This window comes from Glarea lozoyensis (genome assembly GCF_000409485.1).
Source record: "Glarea lozoyensis ATCC 20868 chromosome Unknown GLAREA3, whole genome shotgun sequence".
In the NCBI taxonomy this organism is placed as follows: domain Eukaryota; kingdom Fungi; phylum Ascomycota; class Leotiomycetes; order Helotiales; family Helotiaceae; genus Glarea; species Glarea lozoyensis.
The window spans coordinates 3,053,963-3,069,651 of NW_007360998.1; the positions used below are offsets into that span (position 1 = coordinate 3,053,963).

General features: G+C 46.8%; 4 protein-coding genes across 4 annotated transcripts; 2 read left to right on the forward strand and 2 right to left on the reverse strand.

The window, feature by feature from the left end:
• Positions 1–162: 162 nt before the first annotated feature.
• GLAREA_00994 (uncharacterized protein) lies at positions 163–1,231 on the reverse strand (the record flags this gene model as incomplete). Its single annotated transcript, XM_008085752.1, has 2 exons — positions 163–449; positions 505–1,231. 2 exons carry the CDS (start codon positions 1,229–1,231, stop codon positions 163–165), a joined length of 1,014 nt encoding a protein of 337 aa, XP_008083943.1.
• A 1,102-nt stretch (positions 1,232–2,333) lies between these two features.
• Positions 2,334–3,324, forward strand: GLAREA_00995 (uncharacterized protein; the record flags this gene model as incomplete). Its single annotated transcript, XM_008085753.1, has 2 exons — positions 2,334–2,495; positions 2,551–3,324. The coding sequence occupies 2 exons, from the start codon at positions 2,334–2,336 to the stop codon at positions 3,322–3,324; spliced, it is 936 nt and encodes a 311-aa protein (XP_008083944.1).
• A 492-nt stretch (positions 3,325–3,816) lies between these two features.
• GLAREA_00996 (TrmE connector) lies at positions 3,817–5,626 on the forward strand (the record flags this gene model as incomplete). Its single annotated transcript, XM_008085754.1, has 3 exons — positions 3,817–4,083; positions 4,131–5,554; positions 5,608–5,626. The coding sequence occupies 3 exons, from the start codon at positions 3,817–3,819 to the stop codon at positions 5,624–5,626; spliced, it is 1,710 nt and encodes a 569-aa protein (XP_008083945.1).
• A 2,366-nt stretch (positions 5,627–7,992) lies between these two features.
• Positions 7,993–8,655, reverse strand: GLAREA_00997 (uncharacterized protein; the record flags this gene model as incomplete). Its single annotated transcript, XM_008085755.1, has 2 exons — positions 7,993–8,199; positions 8,635–8,655. The coding sequence occupies 2 exons, from the start codon at positions 8,653–8,655 to the stop codon at positions 7,993–7,995; spliced, it is 228 nt and encodes a 75-aa protein (XP_008083946.1).
• Between the last annotated feature and the right edge of the window lie 7,034 nt (positions 8,656–15,689).

The following is a 15,689-nucleotide window of genomic DNA, read 5'->3' on the forward strand; positions in this document are numbered from 1 at the left end:
AACATGTAAATGAAATGGGTCGCAACTTTGTAGCCAGTTGAAGGTTGGGCAAAGCTTGATATTGACTCTTCTATTAAAGGAGATATAGTAATCTTACATTGTAGCTAATAAAACTCCAATAAATCATAAATGTACATGCCCTCCCACGGATTATTCTTGCCTTCAACCCTTTTTCCTCTTGAGCGTGGCTGCTCGAGTAGACCTCACGGGTGGTTCCCTTTCATTTTCGGGTACGACATCAGGTATGTGAGTTGGACGCTTCCTCGCTTCTCCGCCTTTGGGTAGTTTCTTCAATGTCCGTCCTGTAAGATGATGCTCGTACGTTAACGAACCGTCGGCAGCCACGTCTTTCCACCAGACGTTTAATGGTAACGTCTCCTCTCGACTCCTGATTGGTCGATGGCCTTCGTTAAGTGCGAACATCGCCAGCGCCCAGATAGCTAGGTTCACTGAAAAACATGTCAGCTGACTTTTAAAATGTCTCGGGGTAAGTGAGAGACTTACTTGTTAATGCTGTTGGGGAGGCAGCACCCCAAGGTATCGACTTATACTCAGCTCTGTCAGCGTCATTCATTGAATGATCTAAATAGAAACGAGCAACTACTATTTCTTCCGGTGTAACAATGAAGGAGTAGCGAGTACCACCGAATTTGCAATACGACCCGATCTGTCGCATCGGCCACATCCATTGCACTTCGATCTTTGGTATATTTTTATTTCTATCGCTACACCATTTCGTGCTACACTTGCTGTCACCCACCACGATATTGGTTTTGTTGGGTTCCGAATGTTGGTAGACGACCCAGTCCGGGAGGAGTTTGTTGTCATTGACTGGATCCTTAAGCTTTGCTCCTTTCAACCGGAACGATACATTGACCTCTTCCATTCCGAGTTGCTGTAATAGTTGGAGTGAACCGAATTTCAAGGGCTTGTTGGTAACTTCATAGAACCAGTGGTCGCTGATCCTATCAATGTCGTCTTCGTCTTCAATGTCTAGCTGGCTGCCGCCAACATCTTCTTTGACTCTGCTTTCCACTGGTCCATGGTCGAGAATATTGCCAAGAGCAGCGATGATGTTGTCGTAGTTGAAGTCATCCCAAGCGCTCATCGAGACCTCCCGTGGAGCTAAATCGATGTAATTAGGATTCTGGGTGAGACGGCCAGACTTTTGAGATTGCAATCTCAGCACTGGATTCTCCTGTGTCAAAACCTCAAGAATTGTGCCCTCCATGGTAGTAGAGGAAGAGTATCTAAGGGATGGTGGTTAGCATTTCAAGATCGGGACTTCAGTGTGTTCTAAGACATACAAGACGACTCCTCACAGTGAAATGACGATTTCTTCTACACTGCTCAACAAGCTATAATGACTCAGTGTAGTTGAGTAAATGAGCTATATTGTCTCTTTAAAGGGGGCCAAACAGGCAAGTTAGGGAAGGGGTATTCGGAAGTTGCTTTCTGATAGTATTGTACTTGAACAGTATCCGTCAATCTTGCAACTTACTGGTGGGATACAGCAGTGACTTTATCCTAAACATCGACGCTTCGGTGACTCTGAGTAGCTGAAGGAGGCTGTGTGCGGCCCCGAGGAGGCCGGATTTTGTACGCCAACTAATCTCCAACAAATAGGTTGAAACAGTAGCAGTGTTGTAATCTGACTGCCTTACAAATCTCTCAAATGAGTAAACATGTGCGTGCTATCACCTGAACGCCTGATGTTGGGGTACCCTTAGCTCTCTTGCATTTATCAGGAAGGTGGCTAACCCCAACTCGTGATGAAAATACCCTGAAGATGTGACCTCGTGTAGAACTCCAACAACCATATACCCAGGTTTATATGAGAGTGGCTACATCTCTTCACCACGGGGAAAAGTCTGCTGTACCATGAGGACCGATATAGTAACATGTGCAAGGGGTAGGCGTAAGTACACCATCGCATTAGGCGTCAATACACCCTATTCATCTGCAGCTAATAATTTGTGTAGTTAGGCCAAATCTCCACCTCGACAGGTGTGTCAATCGGCAAAGCGCGTCTGGACCTACTGGCACTGGAAAGGAGGCTATCGCTAACCCATTCTTATTAAGGTTGATTATACGGCTAATTGAAGCCAAGCCAATAGAGCGACAGTGAGAGAACCCGTTTTGATGTTGGTGCTATTTGAATGGATCTGGCTGTGAAACAACACAAGTGGAGAGGAAAGCCGGCGGTTAGAATTTGTCGCGTCGCGTCAAGGATGATCACGTGCCATCTTCTTCAACCCCAAGTACCAAACAAAAGCATATTACCACTTCAACTTGCGACAACATAATGAACGACATCTTCTGTCTCATATGTAATGGTTGGCCGCGACCTACCACCATGCACTGGGCCTAAGCTAGGGCCCTTCGTAATTGAGGGCCAAGACCAAGACATCATTTTCAAAAAACACCTCGGTAGCGCTGTGCATTCTCACGTTTTCGAGGTCATCATCAACGGCTCAACGTACGCGCTGAAGATGGTGGGTCGCTCCGCATATTTGATGTCTATCCGAGTAGAGGCTAACAGTCTCGAAGTTTAAATTTTTGGATCCCCGAATTCTACATCCATACACAGGTAGTGAGCTAGCGCCAATAAATTTGAAAACCATAGCACACCATAAGGATCCATTTTACAGTGAATGCCGCGCGTTTGGCCGCTTAAAAGAAACCGGCCGGGAGGATTTGGCTGTTCATTGCTATGGTTATATCATAACCAATAGCAAACATGAAGAGGATGTCTGTCGCCAGTTTCGAATTTCAAATTGGGACCGGAGCGAGCAAGATGAAGGAAAACCGGTTCGCGCTATCGTCAAGGAGCTCGTCCGGTCTGAGCAGATGTATGTTCCGAAAATGGTACCCAGAATGATGCGAGAACTTCGAGACTTGAATGGTCTCGGGATACAAGTCTGGGATGTGAAGGACGACATGTATCTTGGAGGAGTCCTTATTGACTTGAGTCAGGCGCGAACTGTCCCCCATATCCAACTCGATCTCGAGGCGGGGATATGGAAGAGAGATCGCATATTAGGAGAAGGCAATTATGACTACGAATGCTTTGATGCATACATAATCGACGAATGGAATGACCACCATGATGAGCATATTTGGGATCGATTTGAGCCGAATAGTACTTTTCGAAGCCGACTGAGGAGCTCTGCTAAAGGCCCCCCAAAGCAAACAAATCTCCCCTTTGCGGCTTTGTACGATTGGAAAAGGGAGTCCAGGAAGCGAAAAGCGAAGCCTGAGGTGGCCAACCCAACCACAAAAGCTCGCAGAATAGTAAAGACGAAAAGGAGAAAGAAAAGTTGAATATCTCGTGCTTTTGTTTTGGGCTGCTGCTGTTTTCTGGATTCAAGATCTAGCTGGTATTAAATTATTGAAAGAGGGATAATATAAAGGGGGATTCGAAACCAAGATCGAAGGATTGATACATTTGTAAATACTCCTAATATGTATATGAAAATTTACTACGACTGCAATAATACAAGGGGTTCGAACAACAAATCAACGCGTTTAAAAACGGTATATCAGAAAAGACGATGGTACCATCTTGATGTAGATTCTCTTGCAACGCCTCATTGATTAGCAGGTATATAGAGCCAATCTCAAGCATTGGAAAAGTGAAATATCATGATTGATAGTAAAAGCTAGGAAATGGTTTCGAACAATGAGATATGACGAAACGACATGTGGAAGGCGGTGTAAAGAAGTACTGTTTTGGCAGAATTCTACCGCAAGTCAACACATCTATCTCTGATAATTCGCCGTAGGGGCATCTTTCCTCACCAAAGCTAAAGGCCAATGCTGCAAAATGTTCTGAAAAGAGCAATCTCATGCAATCGCAACTTCTGCCAAGGACAATGGCGGCAATGGAAGAATCCTACGCAATTACGGGCAGCGAGCATAGCATCAAACGGCCTTTCGAAAGTTAATCGTCACCACAAGCCGAAGGCTGTCAACTACGATAATTTCACTCGAAATGATGAAGAGACAATATATGCCCTTTCATCCGGTGCTGGTAGAGCTGGAATTGCGGTGATTCGGATATCTGGGCCAGCATGCGACGATGTGAGCAATCTCCTGGTTGACCTCTATGCACAACTAAATTCAACTAGATATGTGAAGGGCTATGCAGCGAACTGGAGAAGAACTTAAAGCCGCGCTACGCTTCTGTGCGAACGCTCTACGACCCATCGGACACCACGAACGTACTGGACTCTCAAGCGGTTGTTATCAAGCTCCCGGCACCGCGAACTCAAACTGGAGAAGATATGGTGGAATTTCATGTACACGGCGGTAATGCAACCGTTAAGGCGGTTCTGGAAGGCATCGCGGCGGTTAAGTCGCGGCACAATATCCGTTACGCTGAAGCTGGAGAATTTACCCGTCGAGGATTTACGAATGGGAAGCTTGATTTATCACAGGTCGAAGCTTTGAGCAATCAACTGTCCGCCGAGACGGAGCAACAACGTCGCGCTGCTGTGAAAGGGTCCTCTAAATATCTGGGGACACTTTATGAAAGCTGGCGGAAGTCACTACTTGATGCGCGGGGAGAAATGGAGGCATTGATTGATTTTTCGGAAGACCAGCATTTCGATGAGTCCCCAGCTGAATTGTTGAGTGGTATCTCGGAGAAAGTTCGAGATATGCAAAAGTCCATTGTGCAGCATGAGGATGCAAGCACTCGTGGCGAGTTGCTCCGTCGTGGTATTCGAATATCTCTTCTTGGTGCACCGAACGCTGGAAAAAGTTCTCTGCTCAATCAAATTGTTGGTCGCGAGGCATCCATTGTTAGTCAAGAGCCTGGTACCACCCGGGATATAGTAGAGGTCAGTCTTGATATACGGGGTTACCTTTGCACTTTTGCCGACACAGCTGGTCTACGAACGGAAGAAAATGCGACGAGTGCGGGAGTCGAAGCCACTGAACATAAGATTAGTTCGATCGAACAAGAGGGAATTCGTCGAGCAAAAGCTAAAGCGTCTGAATCCGACCTGGTCATTGCACTTGCATCAGTCGAGCAATCTGCCTCATCAGGTAAACTTGAACTCAAGTATGATCCGGAAGCGCTTTCTCTTGCCGCTGCAGCTCCGAATTCTCTTATTGTAATCAACAAATGGGATCTTGTGCCGATCGACAAAGAAGACCAGTTGATCAGCAAGTTTAAGATACATACAGAGGAACTTACTGGCCCAAGTACTCGTATAGTTATGATTTCTTGCCGAGAAGCGGAGAGCACGAAAGGCGAAAGGGGCGGCATCGACAATCTAGTTGAAGTGCTCGCTACTAATTTTCAAGGAATGACAGAGCTGAGACCTGATCTCCAAGATCTGCTTGGAGTTACGGAACGGTCACGTCAACTTCTCGTCAAAACTTCTGAGTCGCTTGAAGCCTATCTGGAGGAGGCGAGTGACGAAAGCAATGAGGCTGATATTGTCATTGCTGCCGAGCATCTGAGAGATGCGGCACAAAGCCTTGCGCGTATTACCGGCAAAACAGTGAGTGATGTGGAAGAGGTTCTGGGTGTTGTATTTGAAAAGTAAGTTTGATGACCTATCTTTGCTTGGGTAAAATGTGACTAACCAACAACAGATTCTGTGTAGGAAAATAATCTAATATTATCTCAAACCAACCCTCACCACCGCTTAGAAGACTCGTTCCACTTGTTGTTCAGCCATTTAATTGCTTTTTCTTTTACCATGGTGTTCCATGGCGCAAATGCTTGAAGTGTTCACAACACTTGCTAACCCCTTGAATCTGGAAGAAGAGATCGACGATTCTTGAATATCTAACATTAGAGATTATCTCATTCCAAGATATCCAAGGCTTGTCATATCGCTCGCACAATCTATGCGTCTCGCTCCTTATTTCCAAATGAAGCAATTCTATGTAAGTGCGCCTTCGAATTACACAACAGCACTGCAGTATGCAGGAGGCCTAAAGAGACCTGCAAGAGCCGCTTCAGCACAATCCCACCTCACTGCATTGCCTACCATCGTCAAGCAACAATCGTCTCCCACAAGATATTCCCAGTATCATCGCCATCGCCTCAACCTCCCCAACTCTTCAAAAATCTCTCAAGGCACCTTCATCACCGAGTACGCACCTCACGTACCATTAAACCGCAGTCTGCAGTCCCCTCCGCAGTATCATTCTCCCGCCCCAAAATCTCCCTTTCCTTCCCCTCTATGCTACCCCAACTCCAATAGCGCTTAAAGCCAGCCCTCCCTCCCACCGAGTAGCACCCAACACCCACAACCGCGTGCTGCCCTTCCCATCACCAGTCTGCGCTTAGACGCCATACTGCGTCTCCAGGCTTTCCATCTCATACGTACACGCGCACGCATGATCACTTATCAGTTAGCTTACTGAAAATGAGTAAGCTTGCACCATATCCTTCTTCTTCCAGCCATGGATCGTCTTTCTAGAACACCTTCTGAACTCTGGTGTCGCACAACATTTACGAGCGCACAGAATAAATCTGACTTCTGACTCCTGCGCGTCTTTTTCATGATGGATGGAACCGTTGTGCACACGTGTGCGATACCTACTTTGGGGCCGTGTTTTACGTAGATGGCACGAAGGTTTGGGGTGGCTTCTCGTTCCGGAGCAGGACTCTGGTTTCTTATTTCGGGCGGCTCACTGGATGGGATGGGATTGGATGTATGCCGTGCGCGCCGATCGATGCAGGACAGGCTCGTATGTTGGGTGGCACGGGTAGGTTACCACGGGTGCCGTGGGGTCGGTAGACAAAGTCCAACGCCGTATTTTACTTCGTAAATGCGAGATCCGGAATTCTTTGGTGAGTCAAGAAGTCATACATTTAGTGGCGAGTGGTTCGCGAATAGGTAAGGAGAATTGAGAAAGGGGAATAGGGAGGGGAGGTGACGAGTGAGTGCAGGTTGTTGCCTGAGATTCGGGGGTGAGTCAGGGAGAGCGTGGGGGTTATGGTGGGTGATACGCGTGTTGTGAGGAGGCTTTGAGGATGTGTATACGCAGTTGTGGGAAATTCTGGGGAGGAATTGGGAAGGGGTTTCGGGATTTTCGGATGGGTCTTTGGAATAGTGGGAGGTGTTTGTTTTTGGAGGAATTTGGGTGATTGCGTAGTGTCATGGGAGTGAGAGGATGTGAAGATAACGAACTGATAACAAACAGTCAACTATTTAATTCAAGAAGAGTGAAGACTAAACAATTGTAATATAAAAGTCAATTTAGTGTTTAATAATTTAGCTAATAAGAAATATCCATTCAATGCCCACAACAAGACTCTAAATCATCCCCTGAAAAGAAAACCCATCCAATCTATGATAAAAACAAATAACTCCAATCCCAATGCATCCCCGCTTCTGAAAGCTTCTAATATATGCGAATTGTAAATGCCAATGCCTTTTCCCTGCCCATCCCCCCAATCGATTCCAACCCAAAAAGAATATTAGAGTAGGCGACCGAGAGAAATAGGATGCGAGAAGAAGGATGAAAGATAATGAAGACACCAGGAAAATGCAAATGAGAGCGCCGATTCTATGATGCACCAATCCCTCTTCGAACGCCGGATCTATGCGTGATGGTTGACTAAAGAGAGAATGTGTTGTTTAGACGTATGCTTTTTGAAAATGCTGCAGAAACTCCGAGATGATGCGAATGTGTGAAAATGCTGAGAAACTCCGTTGCGCCGTTGGAAACGCTGATGCTGGTTGCGCCGCGAGGCTTCTAAGTGTTGTATGTTGAAATGCAGGATTGTAAATGCAAGATTGTAAATGCTAGTTGGATGCGCTGGAAAATGCTAGAAAATGCTGATGGAATCAATCGCTTTGCTCGCTCGCTGAAGGGCGTTGATTGGAAATGCAGAAAATGGAGGAGTCATTGTCGAAGTTCTGTTGTCCGTCGACAGTGAGGTTTGAGTGGGGTGTTGGCGGGGTGTTGTTGTACAGTGGAAGCGAGACGCTATCCTGGGATTGTCGAGGAGAAAGTAGTGATCTAGTTGTATCCACCACGTCCATCTTCCTCCTCATCATCGTCACCACCGCGGTTGTAACCACCACGGCCAAAGTTCAATGGTGCGGAAGGACGGGAGTTGTCTTCGTCCTCAGATGAAGAGGCAGGACCATTGTAGCCACCACGGCCAAAGAGCATGGTTTGGTTGGTGAAAGTAGTAGATGCCATTGCGTAGGTGGTTATTGATAGCTTGAATTGAGGGTGTTGATGTATTGTGAATATTAGAGTGTGGAAGAGTGAAGAGTAGTGTTGAGAAGTAGTGTTGTTGTTGGAAGATAGTTCTGATTGAGAGTGGATGATTGTTGATGATGATGAATAAAGATTGAGAGTGATGGGGGAGTCGAAGACTATTATATAAAACTTTCGATGAGTCCAAATGGAAGGTTGCGGTAGTACAGGGCTGAAATTCAAAGATGCTGATGCTAGTAAGTCTAAAATGAATGCCGATGGGAAGAATAGTCGAAACCGATGATTAATTTGTAATGTGTGTGGTAGTGAAACTGAGAATACGATCCTGTCAGGCGTCCAAGGCCATAATTATATACGTGTGAGAGAACAACCTAAAGATTGTAGCTGGTAGAAGGAGGAGGCTTGGCTTAACGTGGGTATACTTTTGGCCCGTACAACTACGAGCGTTGCTACCATAATTTTGTTAGAATCACGTTCGCATGGGAGATGACCGTTGGGTTGGGGGCTCCCAGTGCCTAGGATGTGGACAGCTAGGCTGCGGCTGCGGCTGCCTGGGGGTACCTTTTTTTGGTGTCCCCGGTGCTAGTCTCTATTTGCGGCTCGATTTGGAAAATTACGCCCTTGGTAGTTACAGCTAGAGTTAGCCTGGCTAATCTGGCTCATATGACGGTGATGATCTCAGCAGCACAATAGCGACTTGCAGGGCAGGATATTCGCGGCCAGGGTCTTGTCTAAAATGCAAAGGATGATTAGCGATGATGAGTTCCTGCGCGCACTGCGCATATATGCCGGCCAGGGTCGAAAGGGTGGTGCATTACCCTGCAGCACATCGCGTTAGCACTGGAATTCCTCAAAATCACGAGTTGCGCGGAAGGAATAATGTTCTATGCATAGAAGCAGGTTGGCAGGAAGCACTGTAGGACTGCTACAGAACAGGTACCGGTCTTGGGACTCGTGGGGCGGAAACCTCGATCGCAAGTCTGGATAGGCTACACACATAGGCTGCCCAGGGCGCTGTACTTCGAACAATCGTTCACTCCAACGGTACTCGGAAGGCAGATTGAAGCCGCATTATGATCGAGTCGACAAAGAGGATGAATTCGGCGACCACCAGCTCAAGCTGGCCGGACACAAATTAATCTTGGTGCGATCGTCGTGTATGATTTGCTGCACACCTCGTAGATTTCATGAAAAGCGAGCGCTGGGACAGCAGCAAAGGTAGACGCCGTGCTTCGAAGGCATGCGCTGTATCGCGATGCAGCAAGAGAGCGTGCTGGAGCCTCGTACCTGCATCCATCTCAGGGGTTGACTCGTTATTTCGACATTGCACCGAGATAGGCCGTCCACAGGTTGTCTTCACCAACGGTCCTGAACCAACGGCGACCAACGCAAGCTTCCCAGCGATCGTGCTATCCCTGGCTGTGTTCAGGGGAAGGGTTGTTCTTGCGATCACCAATTAAAGAATTAACAACCCAGGTAATCCAATGACCTGCCCTTAACGATATAATTCTGTCGTTTGTATGGCTGCCATAGCCTTGCTTCGTCCTGAAACCCAGGGTTCCAGCGAATAAAGAGACCAAACAAGTATAGGGCTGAGATAGACGAATGCAGGCCTCTGTATTGGGCTTACAGAGAAGACAATACCCTTGACTTTTCAGACCCAAAATATCATTCAGTGGTGTTCATCCCTGTTCTCACATGGGAACAAGCCACAACATCCCTGCAACGGCAAGCATATAAATAAACGGAATACGACGCGGAACCGTGATTGGTTGTCGTGCGAGTGAGGGTGTGGCTGGGATAAGATAGCCAAGTCATACAAAGTTGGTGGGCTTCTGGTGTAAGCTGATGGCTCACGGTGACAAAAGAACCAAACATATTCGATCATATGGTGATAGTCATCACCGACATTATCTAGACTTGCCGACTCTGCGGGTCGATGATACCGTGTTTTGGAAACCTCCACCAGGGTCATATGTAGCTCAGACGGAGCCTCCTTTGCATGTCCTCAGGTTGAGAGAAGAGCGGACCAAAAGTTGCGAAATGTATTCGGAAACCTGTTTGATGATTAGGTGAGAATTGTCCGCTTGATACCGAGTGAGTCAAAGGCTCAACATGTTCACTCCGCGAGGGAGAAATGGCAGTTGATTACTCAGGATCGTATGACTTTGTTGCAGCCATCGATATCGTGATTGTGAAAGCCGTGATTACAGTATCTCCACACGCGGGGTTCCAAGGCCATTGGGATTACAAACGATTGCTTGCCCCGGTTTTGACGTTCCGCTTCTCATGCCCGCTCCCGTAGCTCTCATCATAGCAACCAGGATTCCAAAATTAGGTCCAGTAATTGCCAAATCACCTACTTGATAGAGTAAAGGCCGGATAGCGCTTCAGAGATAATCGTCATGCAATTGAGGGGTCGGATAAAGAGATATCGAAGGATTGCGTCGTGAACTAGTTCGTAGCGAGATCAATTCCGATTTTCCAACAAACCGTATCGGCACCCTTGATCGTACACAGGGGTTGGTTGGCCGGGCAAGCAACTAGCCATGAGTGTGGTGCATTGAGCTGGCAGTGCTCCAACCATTTCGCTTGAGGGATTTGAGTGTCACAAATCACTTTGGTACAATTGATTTTGCTCAACGACAAAAAGAATAATAGAAGAGACCGCAAGCATAGCAATTTGATGTAGATAGCTAGTCGTACAGTAGGACTGCTGAATGGGCAAATCCGACACTTCCCTAGTTAACCCAACGAGGTTGAATCAAAACAAGTAAACAATTTGGAAGGGACTGGGAATGTGGAGACCAGGCGAGTGATTACATAACTAGTCCCGAGTCAAATCACACGTCGTTCGTCGCTTATCGGGAAAATTGCTCTCCGATAGACGCCTTTACCGCCGGTACCTCCGTATCAGCCAGCCACTGGTGTCCGCTGTGCAACTCTTCCTTGGCCATATATCCTCATTGATATCGAGCATTTCTGCGCTGTCCAGCACGTACACATTTCGCCGTGTCCTTAAGATTGATTCTCTAATATCTGACAGATACCAAGCTTCAAACCTTTCTCTTACGGACTATGCCGAAGGATATTCTCAACTGCCCCTCTTTTTCCTTACAACGTTGCGACGACTCCACCGTGTCCGTGAGCACGAAAGCATCAATGACAACAGCTCAATCGAAGCATGCTGCCTCACCGCGTATGGAAGATGAGCAATGAGAGGATGAGCCTCTCCGTACCATGTTGGCCGCAGAAGAATACGGTGAAGACTTCTACAGTGCGGATTGCCGTAGATAGTGTAGATACCTTGCGCATGTGGCTTCAAGTTTTTGGAAGGAAATGACTAGGTGAGTAAGATCCTAGCAAGCACATTACCTGTCTGCGAATAGCTTTCACAGAGGATAAATCCTCGCCTGTGGATAGCCGCCCAACGAGTGTAAATTCCCGTGATGCTGACAGAATTTGTCAGCCTGCATATATATCCGCTTGACCTATCAGGTGTTTTAGACCCGATCTAAATATAGACACCATATCAGAAGAGCACCAAAAAGCAATTCATATCATGACTGGTCTCAGTGACCTAGTATTTTGGCCCCATCTTCGCAACTCACTTCCAACATCTAGAAGTCGAATAAGAACACCGGGCATTTGTCATTAGTGCGATCTTGTCGCTGATACTATTCTAGAAAGATAAAGGATGTACATCATGTTGTTGTTGCCTGTATACCGATCTTTGGGGGCCAATTCAGTTCCACGAGACTGTCTGATTCCATTTCCCAAAACAGCAATTCACGAAGGTCACCCTTGAGAGCGACATGCACTGCGCGGCGAGACGTACAACATGGTATCCATGTATGGGGCTCTGCCCACGTTTTTCTTCAAGCCACACTCACATGCCGGCCCAAGTGGCAAGTTCACCACCCCAATCAGAATACAGAAGCATCTCGAAAGGGATGAACTGAAGTTCATTCCGTCTGTTGGGACCGGGTCACAGCAAATCTTTACTGCAAAACTGCAATTGTCACTCTCTTCGGCTAAAGCATAAAGTCGCTTTTCCATTCCCCATATTCCCAACACTCAATTCTTTTGAGTCTCATTCCGCTTCCGTTGTCTGGAAATAGTTTTCGTTGAAGAGTATGTCTTTGATAACGATGTGTTCGAAAAGTTCCACGCGGCGATAATGTAGAGTTGTGGGGGCGGGCGGAATCCCAGAGGCGCATCTTCTGCTGCGGTCAACACGTTCTAAAAACGTGGTACCCCTGGGAGTAGCACAATGAGTCTCGAGGTGGCAGGTGTCAATGTCTCATGTCTTATGTTGCATCGCGCCCATTTGAATGTTATCTGCTGGGTTGTATACAATAAAGGACTATCACAGACATCACTTGGCGGACGCCCCGTACATGCTGCGCATCAAATTACCGCTTTAGTTGAAGGTTAATCCTCCCGTCAAATTTCCACAGCACGAGTGCCGTGCTGAGAAGGATCCTCAAACAGCGACACACTCCACGCTGTCTTGGCAAAGCTGGATCTCCCGGAGGAGGAGTCTGACCCATACCAGACATGGCTTTCGCGTGGCATCCATGTTGACGTTCTGGTACGACTACCCTATCTGCACGTCATCTACGGATCGGAACGGTAATTTCTCGTAACCGTCTTGTCCTGGAGCACCGACGAAGAACCAAACAGTGGTCAAAGTCTTAGGGAAGTCATTTGCCTCAACTGGTCTTGCTGTCTTGATTGAGTAATCAAGATGCAGGCTAAATGGGGCCAAAACTGTGCTCCATCATCCGTTGTTTCCGGTATGTTTGATCAAGTCCAGTTCGCAAGAAGGTCTGGTCAGACCTCATGACCTTGTTGCGCGAACCCAGGGCTCTGGACCGTGGGACGATTGAGAAGAACTACACTGTTTGCTTGGTCAGTACATTTCTTGACCCTGAATTTGTGTCCTATCCGTTCACGCTTGCAGGGTGAGATGTCAGCATGGTTGCTACTCTCTACTACTCCGTACGTTCCGGTGAGCAAATCAGCATTCATCTCATTCCCATCTGAAATTCCGGATACTATACTTTTGTTAAAAGCGCTCTCGCCATCCAATGAGTGCTGCCACACCACATGTCATTTTTGATACGATCCTTGCAATTGCCTATGCAAAATTATTCACCACCAGATTTTTATTCTCAAGATGAGATTTGGCTTTGTGCCAGGGTAGCGGAGTCCCAAATAAGTATATTGCGACCGAGCCGTAGAACGTGTCATCTTCACATTTACCGTTGATGTATACGGCAATTCGAGACGAGCACTTTCCCCATCATTTTTACGACCCCTATTTTAAAAAGGCTTGTCCTATATATGTGGAGCATTAGACTCTTGTAATTTATGGAAAATCTGAATTCTCATTGGTCACGTTTATTTACGACTTTTACGAGGCGAGACAACTGGGAATCGGGCAGTGAGCGAGGCTGTGGTCAGTGATTACGTCCGACATGTCATACGATTCACCCAATAACATGAGGCAGTCCACCAAGTTCATCAACTATTTGACTTGCGAAGCGCAGTCGCCTATGGATACAATTTGGTATACGTTGTTGGGGCCATGAACCTATTGTCACTATCCTACTCTGCACAGATGCTGCCTACAAGGTGGATTGCGTGACATTGGAGGAGGCTCAATAATTTCGCACTGATTTTCTGCCTTGCGGTCGCATGTTACGGATTTACTACCGGTTACCACCAGTGCATGTCCCCCGAGTGCATCTTCGATATCCGAGTGCCGTCTAACGGTTGCGGCTGATGGCCTACCGAGTCACCCACTTGGTAGTGCCGGCCGCACAAGCTACTTCTGGATGTTGGGAAATCATGGAGCCTATCAACTTTGATTATCCCAATTCCAGCTTTAACTAGCTTTCGCACTCATGCCTTGTCAAGCTGATTCAAGCCAAGGTTATACGTTTCATGAATCATATTCCTATGGTTCGTACCACATTACCCTTCGGCGAACCAATGTGGCAGTTATTGAGGTCCTAATTATGAGTACACATATCACTCCTATGTGGATTCAATTTCGTTGTGTATCTCCTCTACCCGCACTCAAGACAATTTCATAATCAAAGCCAAGCACAAAAATCGTACGATTATTCTTTGGCGGCTCAAATTTCAGGAACAGCAACTCCAGCCTCCCTCATCTCATAATTCTGTTGATCCTCATAGCCGTCCCTCAACCTCCCAGCATGGACCTCATCTCACTGCCGAAATCTGGGGTGGCGAGGTCTTGATGGGGCGGGAATTCTCCAGAAGCTTCTTCTTTGGAAATTTGGCTCGTTTCAGAATATCTTGGCCGCCACGAGGGTTGATGATCTGACCCCCAAATCCCGGCGCCCCCGCTTCTGGAAGGACAGCCCTACCCGCTTCTGCTGTTTCAGAATCTTGAAGCAGACGGAAACGTCCTGTCGGATATGGAGGCAGCGTACTAAGCAAGTTGCATTCGCCGTAAATTGGCCGTTGATATTTTGTTTTTATCTTTTGAAGATCATTCGGGGAATTTGTCTGAAACATAAACTTTTTTTAAACACGATAATATGGTCAAGTGACCATAACGTTATCCACAGCATCGCAGGATCTGTCGTCTTGTGCATGTTAATAACCCCCAAATACGACTATGTAATCGGACGCCAAGGTGGCAAACCCTAGATATATGGATTTTCTAATTGGCATGTTCCTTTCACATCGTTGCCTAATGTATTCATAACTCAAGATCTAAATCCTTTAGATTCTGTGTCGGACCGTTGCCTTTGCCGGAAGTGGTAATTCCGCTGTTCCCCTTTGAAGGACGCCAAGCCTGGGGCAGATGTTGGCGACTGGAAATAGATCATGATGGAAGTATTTCAGAGTGGAGATTCCAGGCAGGTCTAGAAAAGGGTTTCTTTGCGTGCCTCAACATCTCTTTTGTCTTTAGATTCTCTATTTCTGTACATTTAGTGGAGTTCTTCTACTTCTATTCGCGTGTAGTGAGCAGTACTGGACATTCCGTGATCATGGTCTGGAAGCGCTGTCCATAGACGAGGCTTCAACACTTCTTTGTCTTGGAATGTGCTGCTATAATTACTTTAGGTGAGTGAGTTAAGTTGTTGTTCTCAATTTTGCTAATACATTGTATCTAGGCAGGGTTAGTTGCTTTAATGCACATATCCATCTCCTCTTCTATGTCTATGATCAAGAAAGCACCACAAGACTTGGTAATAGGGATTGCTATTTGGCTCTCTCTCTTCCTCTCTCTTCCTTTCTCTTCCTCACATTCAACCTCGACTCTCATCCTGAAAATAGCTCAACCCTCGCCGGTGTTCTATACAGCTGAAACCCATTTTCATCTCGAAGTATCAATTCGCTAACCGAATACCTACCACATTCCCTTTCCACTCTACGAACAAATCATTTTCCGACCGTATCCAATATCCCAGTCTCTCAGACCTTGTCGCAATATCATTACCCTCCAT